Source organism: Erithacus rubecula (assembly GCF_903797595.1).
Source record: "Erithacus rubecula genome assembly, chromosome: 1".
Lineage (NCBI taxonomy): Eukaryota > Metazoa > Chordata > Aves > Passeriformes > Muscicapidae > Erithacus > Erithacus rubecula.
The window spans coordinates 94052285-94072513 of NC_136658.1; the positions used below are offsets into that span (position 1 = coordinate 94052285).

The window sequence follows — 20229 nt, forward strand, 5'->3', positions numbered from 1 at the left end:
CTAGTATAACAATAAATAGAGTACACGTAAGTACCACATAAATATTTTGATGCACTAGTACAAAATATTTCATATGGTGTTTCAGAACATGCCCAAGCCATTTACAGCTATGCTATACCAGCAAGTGCTTTTTAGCTGGCAGTTCAATGTTCTCCCAGTATAAATAGATGATCAATCATTCTTTGTTGCTATTGTTTTAAAGAATAGTTTGAAACCCAACTCACACTGAGTGTTAGTACGGCCTGTTCTTTCTGTTCTCTTATCAATACAAGTTTTAATATTAAAAAAGTGCATTGTTTTCATCTGACTACATATGTGTAGAGCTCTACTGTAATTTTCTAAGTTCTTGGCTGTGGGAGAGTACAGGTGCAAGCCTGCAGAAGAGACTGAAACTCTGTGAAGGCACAAAGTAAAGCACATATCAAACTATTCAGAGAACAAACACACAAATGAAAACACTTGAGTGGAGAAAATCCATTCTCATACTGAGAATTATTGCATTACAGTGCAGAGTTTGCATGGAGATGAATTTGAATTTCACCTGCCTTCCTGTTCTGCTCACTCAGAGGAAACTTAAGGAGACCTGAACTCCAGTGCCTCATTTAAAGCCTGATGCAGGACTTAAGTACAAGGCAATGTATCTGTATTGTTCTTGTGTCAGGAGCCCTGGATTTATCATTTTTCCAGAAGAGGTGATATGAAGAATGCTTGACTTTGATTATGTTGCCACAAACCGGCCTTGTCATGTTCCCGTCACAACGAGGACTGGCCCGCTCAGGTCTCTTTCCTGGCATGTCCAGAGAGGTCACAGGATGTGCCAGAAGCCCGGCGGTGGATTTCAGCCCGGTGCCTGTCCTCCCTCCACCACGGACGAGCACTCAGAGCATAGGGCTGAAGGCCCAAAGCCCTTCCCCACCCTGGGGAGCTGCACGGAGCAGTGTGATGGTCAAAACACGGACGGTTCTCTGCTTCCCCAAGTTTTTGCTCTGCAAGGCCCAGGGTGCTGCTCCCGGACCGGGGAGGCGTCGCCTCCTGCTTACCAGGGCTCCCCTCCCCTCTGGCTCAGCGCTCCGGCCCCTGCCCGGGGAACCGCGGCGGTGCCCCGCACACCCCGACCGACCCCTGCCCTCCTTCCCGGCACCGCGGCCCGGGAGGCGCCGGGGGAGCGCTGGGCTCGGCCGCAGCGCCGCCGCGGGCTGGAACGGCGATCCACCGAGCGGAGCACCGGCGAGAGGAGCCACCCGACAGATACACCGTGCACCCTGCTCAGCGCCCGCTCCTCCTGCTCCGGGGTACCGCAGAGGGGCGGCGGAGCGCTGCCGCCTCCCCTCCGGCTCCCGGAGCGCGGGCTGCGGGCAGCGCTCCTGCCGGGCTCCGCTCCCCGCGGGCTCCGCTCCCGCGGCGTTCCCCGCCGCCCGCTCGGCTCGGCTCCGCTCCGGACTCGCCCCGGAGAGCGCTCGGCAGGCGGGAGCGGGCGGGCGGAGCGCAGGGGGAGGGCTGCGCGCAGATGAGCGCCGGTCCTGCGAGATGCTGCACGCCCAGCTCCCCGCCGGAGGGGGGTAGCAGCCGCTGTCTCCGCCGGCTCCTGCTTTCTTGCAAGGGCTGTTGCTGCCGCTGGACGCAACCTTCTACCGACATGGAGCTGCTGCTGCTGCCGCCGCCGCCGCTGCTGGAGTGAGTGAGTGTGACGGGCAGAGCTAGCCGGCCGCATGGATGGATGTGTTTAGCTTTGTGAAGATTGGGAAGCTCTCCGGGTAGGTATTTGCCGCCGCCGCTGCTGCTCCGCGACCCGTGGGCGCTGCCCGTGTCCTGCGGGGCAGGGAGGGATGGGGTGCCCGGCGCCGGGAGCCGCTCCCAACTTCTCTGGCAGCGGGGCGGGGGTCTCACTGCCGGGGTGGGGCGGCGGGGGCTCGCGGTCCCTGCCATCCCCGGGCCGCGCCGGTGTCCCTGCGTGGGATGGGTTGTGCCCCTCTCCTTGCGAAGGGACAATGAACTGCGGCCGCAGTTGGGCGAGAGCGGTGCCCTCCGTGAGACCCGAATGGGTGGCCGGGGTGCTGCTGGAAATGCAAAAGCGGCGACAGGGGCCGGAGCCGGGCGCGGTGCGGTGTGCGAGGGGTGTGCTGGTGTTCGGGGCTGGTGGCGCGGTGCGGGTCTTGGTCATCTGCCGGGGCGGGGGCGAAGTTGCGAGGAGCGGGCAGCCTGGCCGGGCTGCGCTCAGGGTGTGCTGCCCTCCGCCCCGCTCCGCTCCCGGAGCCGTCTGTGGGAGAAGGGCTCGCATCGCCGCTCGCATCGCCGGTGAGCGCTGCCCCTCCGCCGTTCCACACGGAGATGGGCGCAGGGACGCCAGGGCATTTGGCGTCTTTTACCCTTGCTTGGAAGGCTCCCACTTCTCGTTGTTTAAATGTGGGGTTGATTTGTATTATTTTGCTCTATTTCTTTGTTTTCCGAATAAACCTTCTCTTGAACGGCCTCAGAGTTGTGGTCTCAGCCTGTGGACTGTTGCGTTTGCAGCTGGTTGCCAGGCCTGGAGCTGCATAGATAGATCAAGGAGCACAGCAGCCCCGGTACAATGTTCCACCGTAGTTACGCGTAACTGGAGCTGGCCCTTCGCAGCTGCACAGGGGATTGTGCTTTATCGCAAAGATGCAGTACCAAAGTACTCGAGTTGCATTTTTTTTTTTTTTTTCAGGGTTCTGGTGTGGATAATCTTCCTAAAGGATTTAGCTTTGATCACTGTAACTAGGAGTGTTTCAAATTCTTATGATTCACTGGTTCCTACACCATAGTTACCATATCCTTTTCTGTTTATGAGGCACGTATGAGGCATTGAGAAATTGGATGTTGTACAAAAGGTAGAAAGGCCTTGTTAAGGAAATAGAAAAGGTGGCTTGCTCCAGTGACGGTCAGGTAGGAGCTTGTCAAAATGACAGATGGTCTGTAAAGAACAAATATTGCATGGCTGGAAGTTACCAAGTGCCACAGGTGCAGGCACTGCCTTTATCCCCCAAAATTCCCACCATCGCACCTGGCTGTGATTACAGCCCTGCTTGTGGCATGCCAGCACACAACAGCTGCTGTCATTCAAGCACATCATTGTCTCGTCCTGCTCTCAGCAATTTTACACCGTGTGACAGTGACAATACAAGCGGCCCCCTCGGCTTGCCTTGGGTGGTGTTACTGGCTGATACCGCTAGAGCTGCAGCAGCAGGAGCTACAGCACAAACTTTGAGGAGAGGGAAAATGTGCTCACATAGATAAGGAATAGGTCATGTATTGTGGTATTTATTTACAGGTAAATTGAATTGCATGACCTTCTCCTTTTTCTTTGGAAATTATGTTTTAGAAAAGCTCCCTTTTAGAAAAACTCCCAGGTCTTCATGTCACACTTGGTCTAGAATCAAAGGCTGAGAAAGGGATGTGCCATTCAAAAATTTTATTATGTCAGGTGCATGGCAGGTTTTAGATATATATATATATATTGTAAGCTTGGGTCTGTCTTGGTGTGTACAAAATCTATAGCTTGCTGCGTACTTGAAGACAGAACTAAGATTTGTATTTAAGTAAAGACAGATCATAGAAATTCTTCAGAAGAACCTGAAGGTTCCTTCTGAAATGAAATTTCAAGTTTCAGTGCTTGTATCGGCCTCCACTTCATTTAAGGATGTGAAATACTTACGGCCTGTGTTTGTCTTGTAGATTGCAGTAAATGATTTCTGTACTGAGCTGCACTTTTTATTTCTTATTTTCCGGTTGTTAAAAGACATAATAGTTTACACAGGACTTGACTTTATTTGCTGTTTCCTAGGTTACAGCCAGGTATCTATTCCAATTTGATGAGAGCTTCATGGAGAAGACAGGTTCCAGTGTGAACCCCATTTTTAGTCCCTTTGTGCATTTGGGTTGGAAAACGAGTTTGCCCAAAAATACCAGTTGTTTGCTGTTAGAAGGAAGGCCTTTGTGAAGAAAATATTTAACGGAGACTGTCATCTTACAGGCAGATTACCTACAGAAGTTTTGAACATAGCTGGTGCTGAACTTATTTTAAATTTTATTTTGTTGTGCATTCAGGTCTCCTCATTTTAAGTGGCAAGTCTTTTATTACAGTTTTAGTCTGCAGCTTTGATTCTGCAGGCAGTGGCACACCTAAGCTCTGCTGTTCATGACTACTGGAAGAGATACTTCCTAAGGTCATTATATGATTTTAATGGATCTGGTAACAATTTAAATTTTGTCTTGATCAATTAACATATATTTTTTTTTAAATCTGGAGTAAGCTTAAAATGAGGTTTCAAGTCCTAGAGGGTGGCTACTAGATATAAAATTTTACATAGCATACAAAATTTTTTATATTTTAATTATCTATGTGGGTTTTTTATGTGATACCTTTGTGTTCAGGTTCTTTTAGAGACTCTGCTTCTATAATGGCTTCAACAATTGTCCATACTTGCTGGGTAAGTGGAAAATATGGGCATAATCTGAAAAAGGATTATGTACAGAAATGAGAGAGAATGACAAACTGGTTTTTTTGACAAAGATGATCTCTGGTAATCTTGTCCTTTCCTTGACTTTGTAGGTCTGTCACATTGTGCACTATGCAGAGACATAGAGATGCTTTGTGATAAAGTTTCTGTTGATTTTGAAAGTTTGGAGATAGCCATCAGACATTGAAAACAGGAATACCATGTAGAAATAGTGATCACACTTTCCCTGACATAGCCTCTCCCCCATCCTGCTTTGGAAATTCACCGATCTGGTAGTGGTGTGGAGTAAGTGTTTTGGTGTAAATCTTACGGTGTCATTCTCTGGAGGAAAAGAACACAAACATGCCTTTTATTGTAATGAATTTCCAAGTGTAGAGAATGATTGAGAAACCTTGTTTAATGGATCAGTGCTCTGATGTGGAGCTATGCAAGACAGGTGAATATTTCTGTAGTGTGGGCAGCACACATGTATGGTGTGGTAGCATCTGTAATTTGGGATGGAGGATCAGTCCATAGGTAAGTGCTCAACTGCAGCTCAGGTTGGTTCAGAAGTCTGTCATGCCTGGTATTCTCTCAATTCCTTTTAGCATGTGCTTGGAGAAAGAATAAGAGAGAAGTTGTGATTCTTGAGCATAGGTATAGGCAGTGGAGAAAGAATGGTGCTGCTGTTCTGAACATGAAACTGTTTTCAGATCAAGGTAAATCTGAGAAAAGGGCATAGTGTCAAGTTTCTAGTCAGTACTGGACAGATGAACTGTGAAACAATAGGTCAGAATAGTGAATGGAACTTAAAAAGAATTAAAGCCTATATTCATAAAATATATTTTTAGTTGGATTTTTTTTTACTGGGAATGACTGTTTTTGTGATGTCTGTTGAGGTCAGTTCTATTTCAGAACTTTCACAGCAGGAAGGAAACTTTGATATGGAAAGATGGTTGTCTGGATATCACCTGAATGTGACTGAGTGGGGTAGGGACCCTAGGGATTTAAAGCTCCTGTGCCCCTGTTTGTAACTTTTCCAGGTAACACTAGGGAGGAAATGGCAATACTGTGCATGAGTGGCCATCAGGTTCTAAGCTGTGGCAATACTGCTGAGGGTAGGGTGGACAACTCTTTCACACATTTGTGGGAGAAGTTCTGAGCTCATGGAGTAATTTCTCACCAGAAAGAAAGTCTTCAAGAAACAGACCTGCAGTATGGGATAAAAAGTAGAAATCTAGACCTCACTGTAGCTGTTAAAAGTATAATGAATGGAGACTTAACCTCATATAACAAACAGGAGGATAGCAGGAAGGTTTGGACCTGCCCTTAGCAGCAAATCCAGTTTGTTGTATGGGGTAGGTAAATTTGTCTTATCTGGATCTTTACTTAAATGCTCAGGTTTAGCATTGCTATCTATTATCCTTGAGTTTAAATTTATTTCATTAAAATGGGATTTGAATAGCCATATCCTTGCTAGCCAGGCTCTTGGAATTGGCTTTAAAATGACAACAAAAGAATCCCTTAACCCTGCAAGCTCTTTTTTTCAGAGAACAGTCAAATATGTTGGTTTTTTTTTTTTTTTTTTTTTTTTTTTTTTTTTTTTTTTTTTTTGCTGTAATTATGGTAAACCTGAGGCTGGGTTTCTAACTGAGAAGGAACTTCCTACCAAGTTCTTTTGCATTAGTGTGGATAAATCTCGCATTCTTATCTTTTGTGTTTGTCTTTCCATAGCTGGCCCTCTCTAGTCAGGTAGACAGACTTGGTACCTGCACAGATGTTTGGACTTTCGGGTTCTTGCTGCTTATGAAAGTAAAAGAAGCCTAAACTGATGTGGAGCCTTGCATTTGTTTTCTGCCTGTCCAGCCTTTGTAATTCTATGCTCAGATTGTTCTCTCCAGATCCTGTCATTAGATGTCCTGCCAGACTGGTGTGAAAGGCTCTCTCCTAGATCTGTCTTAAAATGTACCAGACTAGAAGCTGTGCCTCTATCTTCTGAGTACTCTCTGTTGTGTTTTTGTTTGCTTTTGTTGTTTGTTTGTTTTGGTTTTTTTGGGAAGTGAGTTGCTTTTCTTCATGGTTTAGTTATTTTTATGCAGCCAAGCAGATGTATGTTTTTTAGACTTAAAGTTCTAAAATTAGCCCATCTGTTGTTCACTGTTTGTGGTTTTGTTTTTGTGTTTTTGTTTTTTTTTTTTTTAATTAATTAAAGATTTTGAGATGCTTCTCTGTCTTCATCAGAATATCACCTTTCTTTATTTGTGATTTTCCTTGCCAAGTTTTTATTTTCCTGTGAAGTTTAAAAAACCCCTGTCTTAATGGAGAGACAATTGAAAGTGTGATTAACTAACTGATGCTGTTTTGAATATGATTTTTGGAACAATTTTTATGAGAATTCTTTGCAATGACAATATTGTAGCTTGTAAGTTATTTTCAGTATTTACAAAAGACTCAGTTAGAAAGCCTATGATTATCCTTTTTATGTTCAAAGGAGGTAATTTAATTCCAGAAAGGATTTTATTATACTGGATGATAATTCAAATAACCAGTAATTCATTTCAGCCTTTTTTCTTGAGGGCTGCATTACATTTAGGGGCACATTTGCCTAGTCACATTAATATAGGAGCTTTGCCTTATATATTTTATTATTTGTCTCTTTTGTTTTGTTAGCTGACACACATAATAAAGACATACTTTAATGTTTGTGATGTTGGTAATGTTGTATGTCATTGTGACTTCAGCAATTTAGAGATTTATTAAAATCACTCCTTATGTTATGAACTGCTGTAAACTTGTCAAGTGGCCAGTAAATGATGAAACAACTCTGCTAAATCTGTGTTCTCTATTCCACAAGCAACATTGTCTCCAGAAATTTTTGAGAAAGCAAAAAAAAAAAAAGAGAATAAACTCCAAGTAATGCTTTCTTTCTCTTACTCTACTCATTACTGAAGAAAATGGAATGAAAACTTTGAGAATTTATGCAGGTTTGATATAACACTTTTATTTCTAGAAAGTTGTTTTTTTTTGTTTGTTTTGAAGGACTTCAGTCTGTAATGTAAAATTGTTGATGACATGGCCAAATCAAGAATCTTGTGATAGTTTCTCTTATAATTGTAGCCTGCAATGTTCTTGTATGTGCATGTTTAAGTCACTCTGTTAAAATTTTTTATATGGTGTGAGAAGACAGAAGAAGGTTTTCTTTCTGGATTTTTTTGCCTCTATTGCACTGGTACCAGGATGAACTTCTTCAGGTATTTTACAGTTTATGTTTAGTTTTTTAATGGGAGAGAAGGTTTGCTTGTTCATGGTATGATTTGGTTGTTTGGTTTGTTTTGAGAATCCTGCTTTTCAGCCTGACAGATTCATGTGGGAAATTTCAGTTTAATTGAAAAAAAAATTCTCACCATAGAGTAATAAAAAAATGAGGATATGTTACTATATTTTGTAGCATTCTAGATCATTATGGAAGTGTACCAGGCTGTTCATAGGGAATACAAACCATGACCTGAAATAATGAGAGGATGACACATGGTCTCAGCTCCACTCATAATGTGGTGCAGAATGGGGATTTTACTGCTCCTGAAAGCATTTCCAAGCAGTTTGTCAGATCTGTCCCAACTTTGTATCTGACTGATGGGACAAAGAATTGACTAAAGTCGTGTAGGAGCCACCACCTCTCATAAAATGAGCCATCATCTGGGAAGGATCTCTAGCTGCTATAGACAAATAATGCAAAAAATCCAGTGTGAGGAAAGGAAAGGTAATTTTGGGTTCCAGTCCTACTGTGTGATGCACAAATAGCTCAATTAAATCAGGGAACACCATCCAGGTATGTGAAATACTCTTTTTCTTGACTGTTTGCATATGACCTATTTGGATACACGTTATGGAAAGTTTTGGTGCTGATAAAGTATCCATGTTTAAATACTACAGCTACATGCTTGAACAGGAATTGACTTCTGATAATACCAAACTGCATTTAAAGCTGCTTTTTTGTAATAATGAGTAAAGTGATTAGTTTTGTGACATACCTTGAAGAAATCTGTGAAGTGAAAAAGCTGCACATTTATTGAAGGTATGTTTAAAGACCTCTGAAATAATCAGTGAGTCTCTGTTTCTGCTAATTATTCCATTGACTGGAAATGAAGCAAATAACAGTGCCAGTAATATAAATTTCAGTAAGTAATTGCATTTTAAATCCTAGTGAAATCCACACTGCTTAAAATCTAAACCTGTGAAAGTACATTGGAGCTAGAGATGTAAAGTACTCAGGACTCAAAAGTCCCTCTGACCTAAATTAGGACCTGGTGTTGTAGAAGTTTCTACCAGTATTCCTTTAGTTTAGAGCGTGCAGAAACTCCCTTTAATATGTTGATTATTGGCCACAAACTGAGAAATGACTTTTCATTAGTTATAATAACCAACATTTTTAATTATAATAAAGTTAGTGAGTGGACTTGTCAGGTATGAGTTTTAGCTATGGGACTGTGGGGAGATAAAGCTCTGCAGAATAGATGAATCTCTTGCAAGATTTTCAGAACTGCTGGTAAAAACTTAATTTAAACACAGAAACGAAAGAAGGGGGTAAAGACTAAGAAGGAATATTTGTATGCTAGAGTCAAATATTGAGAATGAATCTTCTTATGATCTGGCTCTTGACAGTTTATTTTTGGATTTTGCTGAAATTTTTTTAAGGCTTAAGGGAAAGAGGCTTGGGATATTGCAAGGTATTATGATTTTTTTATATCTATAGATAATCAAAACAAAAAGGTGTGATGTGTGGATTGATGAAAACTACTAAGTGATTTGCATAAACAATCAAAAAGACCAAAAAAATCTCCCTTCTCTTCTTCAGAATTTCTTTATATGTCCTTTTTGCTAATTTTTAAGGAGTTTATTTTTAAAACTAACATTGTTTAAGAAGAAAATCTAAAATCACTATTTGTAGAACTTTTCAGTACGGATTGTTCCTTATTTAGAGTGAAGGCTTTCATAAAGGTTTGTGCATGATGGATTTTTAATTGTTCAGATAAACTGTCAGCCTTTCTAATCTAAGTGCTTACATATTTGTTTAAAATAGTTTTCCAGCATTATGCAGCCCATAAGGTTTTGCTTATGTTGCTAATAGATTTTGCAGTTTCACTGTTTGTTCTTAATCTTGAATTTGTGATTGTATTCCCCTGGATTTGGCAGTCCTCATATGTTTGGAAAGCAAAGTTATTCTTTAGGCAGTAACTGCTACCAGGAGTAGTAGCAGTAGCACCAGCCATGTAAAACAAGCCAGGCATGTGTTACATGTCCGAGCTGCCTTATTTCACTTGGGCTCCCTGTTTGACTGAAATAGAGCAGAAGAGAACTGGAGAAGAAGTCTGGAAATATTCCATCTCTAAGCAGATTTGTAGAGGCAGGATGCTTCATTACCTGAATGCCTGAGTGATGGCACTGACTTTGACTTGCTCTAAATGAGGCTGTGACAAGCCTTGAGGCATCTGTGACAGGAGCCTTGAGACAGCAGAGATTGCACAGAAGAGCCTGCTCCAGCAGACTGGGGCTGGAACTAGATGATCTTCCTTTCAAACCCAGACCATTCTATGATCCTGTGGACCATTCTATGATCCTATGAATTTTCTTGGCTTGTGATGTTAGACCTTTATCCCATGAAAAAGAAATAAAATTGAATGTTATGTATGGTAGTGTCAACTTACCCACCCTAGAAGGGGGTGGTCTGTGTTTAACACTGCAATATCTAGCAGGTTGTGTACCTCTGTCATGGAAAAGACACAAGTTTTGTTTTGACTGTACAGTGTGGCTGATAAGTCAAAAAGTACTGTATCTGTTCAGGTAGATATTGTCATATTTCATAGGTTTTTTATTGGCATTAGGTTTTGGATCATATGGAAGTTGCCATTTAAAGGCATCTGCTTTTCTTGTTTCTTTTTTTCTTTTTTTTTTTTTTTTTTTGACTTGTCGCAAGCTACGGATGATGTTAACTGAATTTTTAATTTTTATCTTTGAAGACTTTTTTCCCCAGTGGGACAGGCAGATAGTTTTCTCATGAAATTGGCTATCTGCCTAGGTCTTTGCTTTGCATAATGTATTATGTGTTACCTGTCATGTTTACAAGGAGTGCCCTCTCCCGTGTCAGGGCACACAGTGAAGGGGGACAGGAAAAAAACTGCACGTGGGGAATGATCTGTACTTGACTTCTCAGCTTTGAAGGCAGGGTGAATTTGGGCTACAGCATGTAATAGGGGAGGAATGGCAAAGGTAGAAAGAGAGAAATTGGAGAAGGAGTTTAATGAATGTTGTATTGGGTGGGGGCTATAATTTGCCTTTTGAACTAATAGTTCAAGACTAGCTGATCTTTATGTGAAGGTGAGTTTGCATTGTTGCCTGGGTAGGAGTTTATTTGCTTCATAAGGCTGGTTGAATTAATTGGTGAGATGTGCTCTAATCTGTGTGACTGCTGTTTTAAAAAATGGAAGAATTCACTCCAACATTGGAACAGAAACAACTTTTTTGTCTTCTAAGGTAGTGAGTTTCTGCTTGAAAGCCTTTATTTTTCTGAGGGGTTTCTGGTGACCAAGCTTGAACTATCTCAACACATGAAATAACAAGGTGGTCCTTGGCTTCCTGTGCATTTTGTGTCTCAGAGACCCTGTAATCAGGATGATGCCTTTTCTCAGGGTGAAGCTCAACTCCTGCATCTCCTGCATTGGTTCACTGATGGGCCCTGTGACCTTCCCCTCTTTGAATGCAGATAACTTGACTGCAAAATCTGTAGTTGTTGGGGAATGTATTTATGTTTCATTTTGGCTTAAAAAAACAAAGGTCCAAAACACCAGAAGGCATTTGGCTTTCTTTGATTTATTTCTATTTGGTATGGGGAAGAATTAGGACTAAGCCCTTGTGCTCTGAGGCACTTTGAGAGGGAACTTCTGTAGTATGATCAGCCTCACGTAGCATCTCCTGGAGAAGACCTAATGAGGCTGTGGGCTGTGATTTCCAATTCCTTTTGCTTTTCAGTTTTGTCCCCTGCAGCCCTTTGTCTCACACCGTGGTGAGCTACTTCAGGGACTAAAACCACGAGAAAACTGGTTTTGGTTTGTTTAGTTCCTGCTGGTAGATATCTAAACTGGCTTGGCAGAAGTGATTGAAGCATGTTGGCATGGAGGTGGAAGGGGAGAAGGGGAAATGAAGCTTCTGGTGTATGCTGTGCTCTGTTACATTGCACCCCATTTGGTGGTGGGAGCATGGAGATGAAACCTTCCTGCAGGAACCTCTGGGAAGTGGGGAGGCTGCATGGAACCCCACACAGGAGAAAATCCAGGAAGGAGGGAGTTTCTGCAAAAGATGGCTTGGAGTGAGGAAAAGCTGCTTCAGCCCCTCTGAAATTCCTCAGATCTTTCCTAGTTCCTCTTGCTTCCTTTTGCTGCCTTTGGAGCCTGTTCTGCTGCCTTGACTTGACCTGGCTTTGCTTGGGCACTGGGAGACCAAGTGCAGGTTCTGTGTGCTAAATGCAGCTTTGTGAGTCTTGCACATCCTGCAGCATGAAGGTGTTGCACCCTTGCTCCCATGCCATACAGTCTAAAGAAACTGGCTTCCTGTTGTGTTTAAAAGCAGATTTCTAATAATATTTTTACTTTATTAGGCAGCAGAGGAGTGTGGTGGTCCAAGGGATTAATTTTCCTAGATTGCTTGTAGTAGAAGGTTGAACTGTCCAGGATAAATGAGAGGTTGTTTAATTTTCTTTGGTTATCTTTTAAATAATGAACCTGTGTTCGTTCCTAGCAGCAAGTTTGCAGTTACATTCTTTCTGTGGATGTGTTTCCCAGATTCTGGAAGCTGTCTGAGGAGATAAAAGGTTTCTTTCAAATGTTCTATTTCTGAGCTTGGAAAGAACTTTTTACAGAAGCAAGTATAGTGTGTCTGTGCTACTTCTGAGACCACAGAAAAATAACTAGAGATTATTAATGGCTTGCTTTTCAAATGCTCTTCATTTTTAAACTGGAAGTGGGAGTTTTATAGGTGCATAAGTAGCCTGAATTTTTAATTATGCTTTGAACCATGTGACTTTCTATTTTTTAACAGCAGCAGTAGTAGTAAACTTTGAGGAATTTCCATAAAGCAGTTTTTCTCTTCCTTCTGTATCTTCTTTCATTTCTTATACATATATGGCCCTTCCTTGTTGATCACTTTCATACTTTGCAATGCTTATCCATCAACTCTACCACCTCACTAAATATGTGGTCTAAAAAAGATGGTGGTTATGGGGATCTTGAAGGATGTGTCTAAAGGGAAACTCTAAAAAGCCTCACAACAAATGATTCTATAGAAAAAAATTAATTGGGAGCTACTAAAGCTCTTTTAGTTTGGGTGTTTTATTGTAAAAATACATAGTATATCAAAAGAAGTACTCTCAGGATGCACAATTAAAAATACTGTAGTTTTTACACTTTTTTCTAGGTGGCTAACATAATCCATCTGCATGACTTATAGCTAGCTTGCCTTACAAAAGATCACTTTAGAAGTAATATTCATGGAATATGAACAGTGAAATACAAGTCTGTTTTTCTTTAGTTGACATGTTTGGATAAAAAACACTTCCAATATATTTTTTTTTTTAATGCTCAATATATTGAATATTTGTTTACTGATACAAAGGTGTGTTCTTTCAAAGCAAACATTGATTATTATTCTTCTCTTCTGATGGCTTTAGTAGGCATTAAGGTCCTGTGAAGGTCTTGTTGAGACAGGGTGTTCTGAAATGGCAGATTCTTTGCCCCTGTCACTTGTTTCTGTAGTTGTCCTGTTGGATTCAAGTTGTCCATGGCATCTGGGTGTGCTACTTGGTGCTGTGACTGTCTAATAGACTTTAGTAGTAGCCTGCTACATAAAGGGTAAAGGATGAATTTCACTCTTTCAGATGTCACTGCAAGCCTCCTCCTTCATCTCAGCAAAAGTACCTTTTATTTCCTTAATGGCAGAATGTTGATTTGGTTTTTTGTTGTGTTTTCTAAAGCTTGTCCAAACCTCATAGTGTTCTTTAGCCTTGTAATGACTAGACAAATGCATGTTTTTGGGAGTGTTTTCCTTTCATTAGTATTCTTTAACCGTTAATGTCAGAGTTCATCCCATTTTCTCATGTTAAGTGCTGGTTCTAAAAAAAGAGAAATTCTATTTTCATGTTAAATGTTTAAAATGTTTCTTTCATGGAAGAAGGTAAGGCAGCATTAATTTCAATTTTTTTTTTCAAATGGTTCATAATTCAGTGCTGTAATGAACAGCTTTCCAATTAGAGGAGACAATACCTGTTCTACTGGATGTTATTTCAAAATGGCTGAAATTTATTCTAGCTGCATAAAACGTTACCAGTAATATTTTTATATATTTGTTTACCAGGCTGTAATTATAAGAACTGACATTTAATCTACTCAGTGTTCAGAATGTTTTTTTTTTCCTTCTACAAGTGTGACAGTGAGCAGAAAACAGTTTGTCTCTCAATTTCTGTGGTATGGTTTGCTGTTTTAGTTCTTTTCCTCCATCTTCCTCCAGTCAGTTTCCAACTCAAGCAGCTTTCTGTCACTAGCCCCCCTTTTTAGAGTGAATATTTAATGCTGACTCACCAGTTGTCCTATTTGGACTGCTGGGCACTGTTGGCAGGGGCACAGGCACGTGTGTGTGGCACTCTTACCACAATAAAGACATCTTCTTGATCCACATCCCTTTTTTATTAATTAATTCAGTATTCTAGCTTTTAAAGGTACTGAGGGAATAGGTGGTTTAGGCTTTCATTTATAATTATGTTTAGGAGAGAACAGTTCTGAGCATTAGACAGCAAATTCATGGTGATTCTGCCTTTAGTGAACAGTGACAGGAAGCTGTAAAGTTGGTTTAATGTTACATGAAACCATAAGGAAACTTTACTTTTGCTTTTGTTTAGTCTTTGCGAAAGTTAAGTAAGTGAGAACAGCATAGCTACTTTGTTTCTCACATACATTAGTTTTATTCTATCTTTACTTCTTTTTTTTTTCTTTCTGAGCTGAGTGGCACAGACCTTGCAACTAAAATGTGGTGGATTTTTCTCCTTCCAGCCAGACTGTGCACACTGCATAAGCCAAATAACCCTGTGTGCAGCATCTCTTTGCTCAGTAAATAACAGTGCAACTTGAATCCCAGCCAGAACTTTCTTTGCAGGCTTAAGTGTTGCTCTGATTTCATCTGGTAGGACCTGCCTGTCCCAGTGCCAGCTGAGTGTCTGACCAGCCACAGCTGCCCCTTGTACCTGAGCAGAGAAAATGCAGAGCCCTCAGCACAGAGCTGCAGCCCTCCACTGCTGTCAGGTTGGGTGAGGGAAGGAAACCTGCCCTACATATCCTCATAGAATTCACAGAATAACCAGGTTGGAAGAGACCTTCAAGATAATCAAGTTCAACCCATGTTCTAACACCTCAACTAGAGCATGGCACTGAGTGCCACATCCAGTCTTTCTTTAAACACATCCACACCTCCCTGGGCAGACCATTCCAGTACTTTATCAGTCTTTCAGTGAAAAACCTTTTCCTAATACCCAACTGAATTTTCCTTGATGCAGCTTGAGGCTGTGAAAATCCTGGGTCTGCTTCCCTGTGCTGATGGAGTGCTTCTGGGTGTGACAGTTCCCAGCCTTGGCAGGCTCTTCAGCAGGGATGTGCAATTTGGATTACACTGAAAGAGGACATGATCTGTTCTTCACACTGGCAAACCTAGTCCAGCAGCTGTTTTGAATAATTTGCTGAAACCCCAGCGTTAATAATGACTAAGGAGTTGCATGTTTGTTGATTTAGAGGTCTGTAAATGTATCCTTGTGTACACATGCCCACTCAGCTTACTGTACAGCTCCTATAAAATATCTGTTGAGAGTCTTTGCTATATAAGTGAACAGTCATTTTGGAGGCAAAGATCATGACTTTCCATTCTCAAATTAGACTTTTGTAACTTAGGCCTATTGTAATGAAAGTTGTGCTGTTTCATAGTAGAAGAAAAGAGTACTATTTCACCTCTGAGAAAGGTATTTCTGCAGTTAATGCCTGGTGACTTGTTTAGTATTTTTTTGACGTTTATGAACACATACAAATACTTAGTGATAAGGATGTTGATCACCTGGAAGGAAAACTTAACCTCTGTAATGACCAGGCACTGAGCTCATTGTAAGGATCAGATCACAGAATTAAACTGTCACCTGGCAAAACATGGGAGAGAATTTTCCTCCAGAAGAAGCCACTAGTTCTGATTGTCTGGTTTGTTGCATGTTGCTTTTTATTTCATTGTTGTGGAGTGGAACAAAACCCCAACAATTAAAGACAATTTTTTACTATTTATTTTTTCCTCTTAGAAAGAAGTGGGAGTTTGGTATCTGGTAGTCTATAAGCTGATGAGCACTGAAATTCCATATGAGGATGTAAAAAATTCAAGCTGGTTTTTGAAATTTAAGGCCGCCTTTGTAATTTTATTACGCCAGGTACATACTGGACATTAAGAATTTTCTAAAGGACATGCTATTTCCATGCAGAATTTTCCTGAAATATGCCTTTATAGTGCATAATTAAAAATACCCATGCTCACATTAAAAATGCACTTTTCACATTTCAATTTTAAAACTGTCTGCTTTCCTCTGCCCCATGTTCCTATAGTGATTCTGATTGATTGCAGTGGCACTTGGTGTCAGAAGAGTGCATCACCTGCAGTCAAGATCACTTTCTTCTGGATTTAGCCAGGAGACTGCTCTCTTGGATGGAAATTCCAAAAGCATTACTGGTAGGCTTTTTTCTTTTCCCTGCTTTCTTTCTTTTTTTCTTTCTTTTTTTAAATTCTTTTTTTCCCATCTGATTTTTATTTACACAGTTCAGAAAATCAGGAGAAATGCTTTTGCTGAGAATGCTTAGTATGACATGTCTGTCAGTAGTTTAAAAGTAGCTTTTTATTCATGTTACTGGATTACAACTTCTTAATCATTTGCAAAATATTTTTCCTGAGTTACTTGTAGAAAACCCATCAGCATTCAATGGTAGGCTCTAAAACCAGAGTTTTCTGTTCATCCATGGGGTGGACTTGGCAATGTTTCATAAAGAATTGCTTAGTTTCCACTGTAATGGAAAATAGATTTGAAGATCTGGTGAGGCAATTCATGCTCTCCTGGAACACTGTGTGTAGTTTCAGATACTGTTTTAAAAAAATGCTATAGGAAGAACTCCCAAATGCTGATGAATATTTAGAAACTGATTAAAAAAGACAACTTTCTTAGAGATGAACAAAACTAAATTTTCAGGTGAGGTAAAGCATGGGTTTGATATTTACTCTTATTTCATCAAAAACTTTGGACCTCCAGAGCAGTTAAAGAAAAGAAACAATTAAAAGGGAGAAGTTTTATGAAACAATGTGTGTGTCTAAAATGAACTCTTGTTTGATAGTTGTGCTCCTTGTGAGTCTTAAATACCATCAAGAGCTGGATTTTTCTGGAATGTTATAGCCTGCTTTAGCATAAAATATGTTAGAATCTGCAGTTTTGTGGCATGTAATTTGACTTATTGCTGATGAAATTAGGCAAAAAGATTCAAAGGTCAGTTTGCTACAGATTTCAGCTGTATTTGGCCTTAGTATGGAGAAAGCTTCATGAGGAATAACATTTTGGAAAATGTTCTATTGTATTTGTTGGTGTAACATATTGCTACTGCAAAGAAAACACGAGCCTTAAGCTTTCTTCTGCTTCATTGGGAAAAGTGTCTTCTCATCCATCTTCCATGGGCTGCACAGCAGAGCACTTAATTCTTAATATAAACTGTAATTTAGAAGGGTATTCTGAATGTAGCAGTCTCTGTGTTGGTAAAAAACAAAATTGAATTCTATCACCATTTTTCCACTTGGAGAGGATAAACAGTAAATAAAGTGATGAGAATCTGGAAGACATGCTGTTGGTCAGCTGATGAGTGTTTGTTGGTAAATTAAATTATGATGATTTATGTTTAGATTTCTGCAGTTTTTTCCCCAGCAATTTAAATGTTCACTTGTTTACAGAAACTGTAGAATAAATAAAAAAAAACAGAGGGCAAGAGTGTCCCTACATTTTCTACTTGGTATGCAAAAGTGAACTGCTGTTACCTAGTTTTGTGTACATCAACTTCTGTGAGAGTTTATTTCAGAAGCTGTCTACAGACCATGCAGAATCATTGAAGAAATCATTCCAGAAACTAAAAAGGCTGGATGCCAAATGAGATTGGATAGCTGCTGAGGCAAGTGTATAGGTGAACTACAGAGCCCATTTGCAATGTTGTGATACAATCTAAAATTTTGGTGACCTCCAAAAGCTACAGATGAGTCCAAGTAACTTTGTTATCACAAAAAGAAGCATCTTTAGGTATGAAAATTTACACCACATTCCTGAGACTATTGAGTGTTCCAGACCAGTTCATATTGGCTAATGCAGAATACCAGATGTCCCTGATGAGCAGATCTGGGAAACCATTTGGCAGTAGCTGGTAGAAAATGTCATTAGGCACAATGGTGTTGCAGAATTTCTGCCCTTCTTTGGATGCTGTGCATTTCATACCCCCTCTGAAGGCTGGAGATCTGAGCCAACATCTGTCACTCCTGAGTACCAGGAATTAGGATGTTCCAGGAAGAAAGAATTCCACTGCAAATACACGAATAAAAATGGAGTAGTGAACAGTATAATGTCTGACAGTTAAGTAGTTGTAATTAGCTGCCTGGGAAAGGGACTCTTTTGATTCCAGTCCCTTTTCCTGGGCTTATCCAGGGCTTTTATTCTCTCATTCTAACATAGGCATGCAGAGCAGAGATGAGATTTAGGGCTCCCAACAGACAGCAGCTTCTTCAGCTTCTCTCCATTTCATTCCATTAACCATTCCCAAGTTCTTACGTGCAAAGGTACCTAGACTATGTTCCTCCTTTCCTTGCTCAGCTTTGCCTCTGTTTAATACCACTTTGTGCCATATATCCTACATGTTCTTGATAAAACTGTAGATTATTTTACTTACTCTATTTTCATCCAGACCTAACATTTCTTCAAATACTTTTATTAGAGGGAAGTCACAAATTTTCATTTTGTTGTAAAATAAGGCCAGATAAAGTATTCGAAATCCAGCAAGACTCAAAAGAACATGTATTTTGACAACTTGTACCAAAATGACTTCAGAGGGCTATGCTACTGGCAACTATAGTTTTCTCAAAATAGACTTCCACTGCAGTGCAACATTATGCTGGAACACTCAGCTATGGTGCAGTTGGCTTTCTCCCCCCACTTTTTTTCCCTGGGCTTCATTGATACCAAACACAGTACAGCTAAATAACCTAATTTCTTTTTTTTTATTATGAAAATAAATATGTAAATGATTAAAATGCGTTCTAAGCTTGAAAATGAAAGCCTCTTATGCCAGATATATCCAAATTTGAGCCTATAATGTCACTGGTTTTTTTCCTTGTGGAAGGTGCTGGACTCTGTGTTCTGCTACACGTGATGGTTTTCCAAAGCTAAAATTAACATTAGGATAGGCTTAAAAAATTAGCTGGAAGCTATTTTTGTGCCGTCCTTGGAAGTTGTGTGCTTGCTGTTTCGTGTTGAGCAGTGAAATAATACAAATCACTCTCATGAGTACTGATCTGGGCTATTTTGGCAGCACAGCAGGTGGTGGTGTGCAGGTTGTGAGCGCTTTCCTTGTGGCTCTGTGCTGGTTTTTGGGCAGGAGGGATGGCAGAGAGTGGTGGCTGTGTTGGGGTGGTCTCCATGTCACCCTGCTGTGGTTGTGCCATATGCTAGTAAGGCCAGGGAGGGAGTGCAAATGAAGACCTTGTTTCTAAGATGTGACTTAGCTCCATGAAGCAGATCCCAAGCCATGGAAATGCTGAGGTCCCATGAGTTAATTCACAGTTAATTTACTCTGTTAGACTGCATATGAATAAAGAATGGGAAATATGAGTCTGATGTGGGCTCCAAAAGGGAGGAAAGAAATGGAAGAAGTGAAAAGATTAGGAAGAACTGTGCTTGGCATGAGGGCTTTTAAAGCAAAAGCAAATTGTGGTTTGCTGTTTGAAGTTAACCCAGTGTATTTGGTTTGTAACACCAGTGGTGCTTTTCATGAATCAAGAAGAATATTATGTGTTGCTGTGCAGACCAGATATGTTGGATGGTTGAGACTCATGCTTTCTACAGCCTTTTCAAATGTAATTTATTAAGTACAGCTGTTGTGCCTTACTGTGGGTCATATAGCATTTTCCTGCAGTCTTTCTTGGTTCTTTATAGGCATGCTGATTTGCAGGATTGATAGTTTGCAAATATATAAATAAATGTATATGTACTTTTACAAATTATGTATTTTTAATGATAATTGCATATATTGTGTGATGAGCAAAGGTAGTATCAAAACCAATCACTAATGGCAACTATGTAAGGAGATGGAGGTGTTGATTAAATTTTGCAAATTGATCTCCTTGATGGCAATAGATATTTTGATTGCAAAGGCTTATTGACAGATGTGCAACTGCTTCCCACTCAAATTAGGGGACTTTTCAAGACTTTTCACTTCTCCTAAGTGTTTTCGGAGACTTAACTTTGACTGCATTAACTTGAGGAGTGTGATACATGATATTTTGAAAAGAATAATTTTTAAAAAAATCTGCAATCTTATTAGCCTCTTGCATTCTTTTTTTCCCTTTGTTTTGTTTTTCAGTTTATTGTTGGAATAGAACTCCAAATTTCACGTCTGCATCTATTTGC

The 20229-nt window shown here is 40.6% G+C and overlaps 1 protein-coding gene across 2 annotated transcripts in view; it reads left to right on the forward strand.

The window, feature by feature from the left end:
• The first annotated feature begins 1462 nt into the window (after positions 1-1462).
• Positions 1463-20229, forward strand: part of FRMPD4 (FERM and PDZ domain containing 4) — a 283791-nt gene continuing 265024 nt past the window's right edge. For both annotated transcript variants that reach the window (XM_079309609.1, XM_079309608.1), the window contains exon 1: positions 1463-1754. In XM_079309609.1, the coding sequence (XP_079165735.1) occupies positions 1714-1754 (41 nt within the window). In that variant the 5' untranslated portion in view covers positions 1463-1713. The remainder of the gene's footprint in view (positions 1755-20229) is intronic.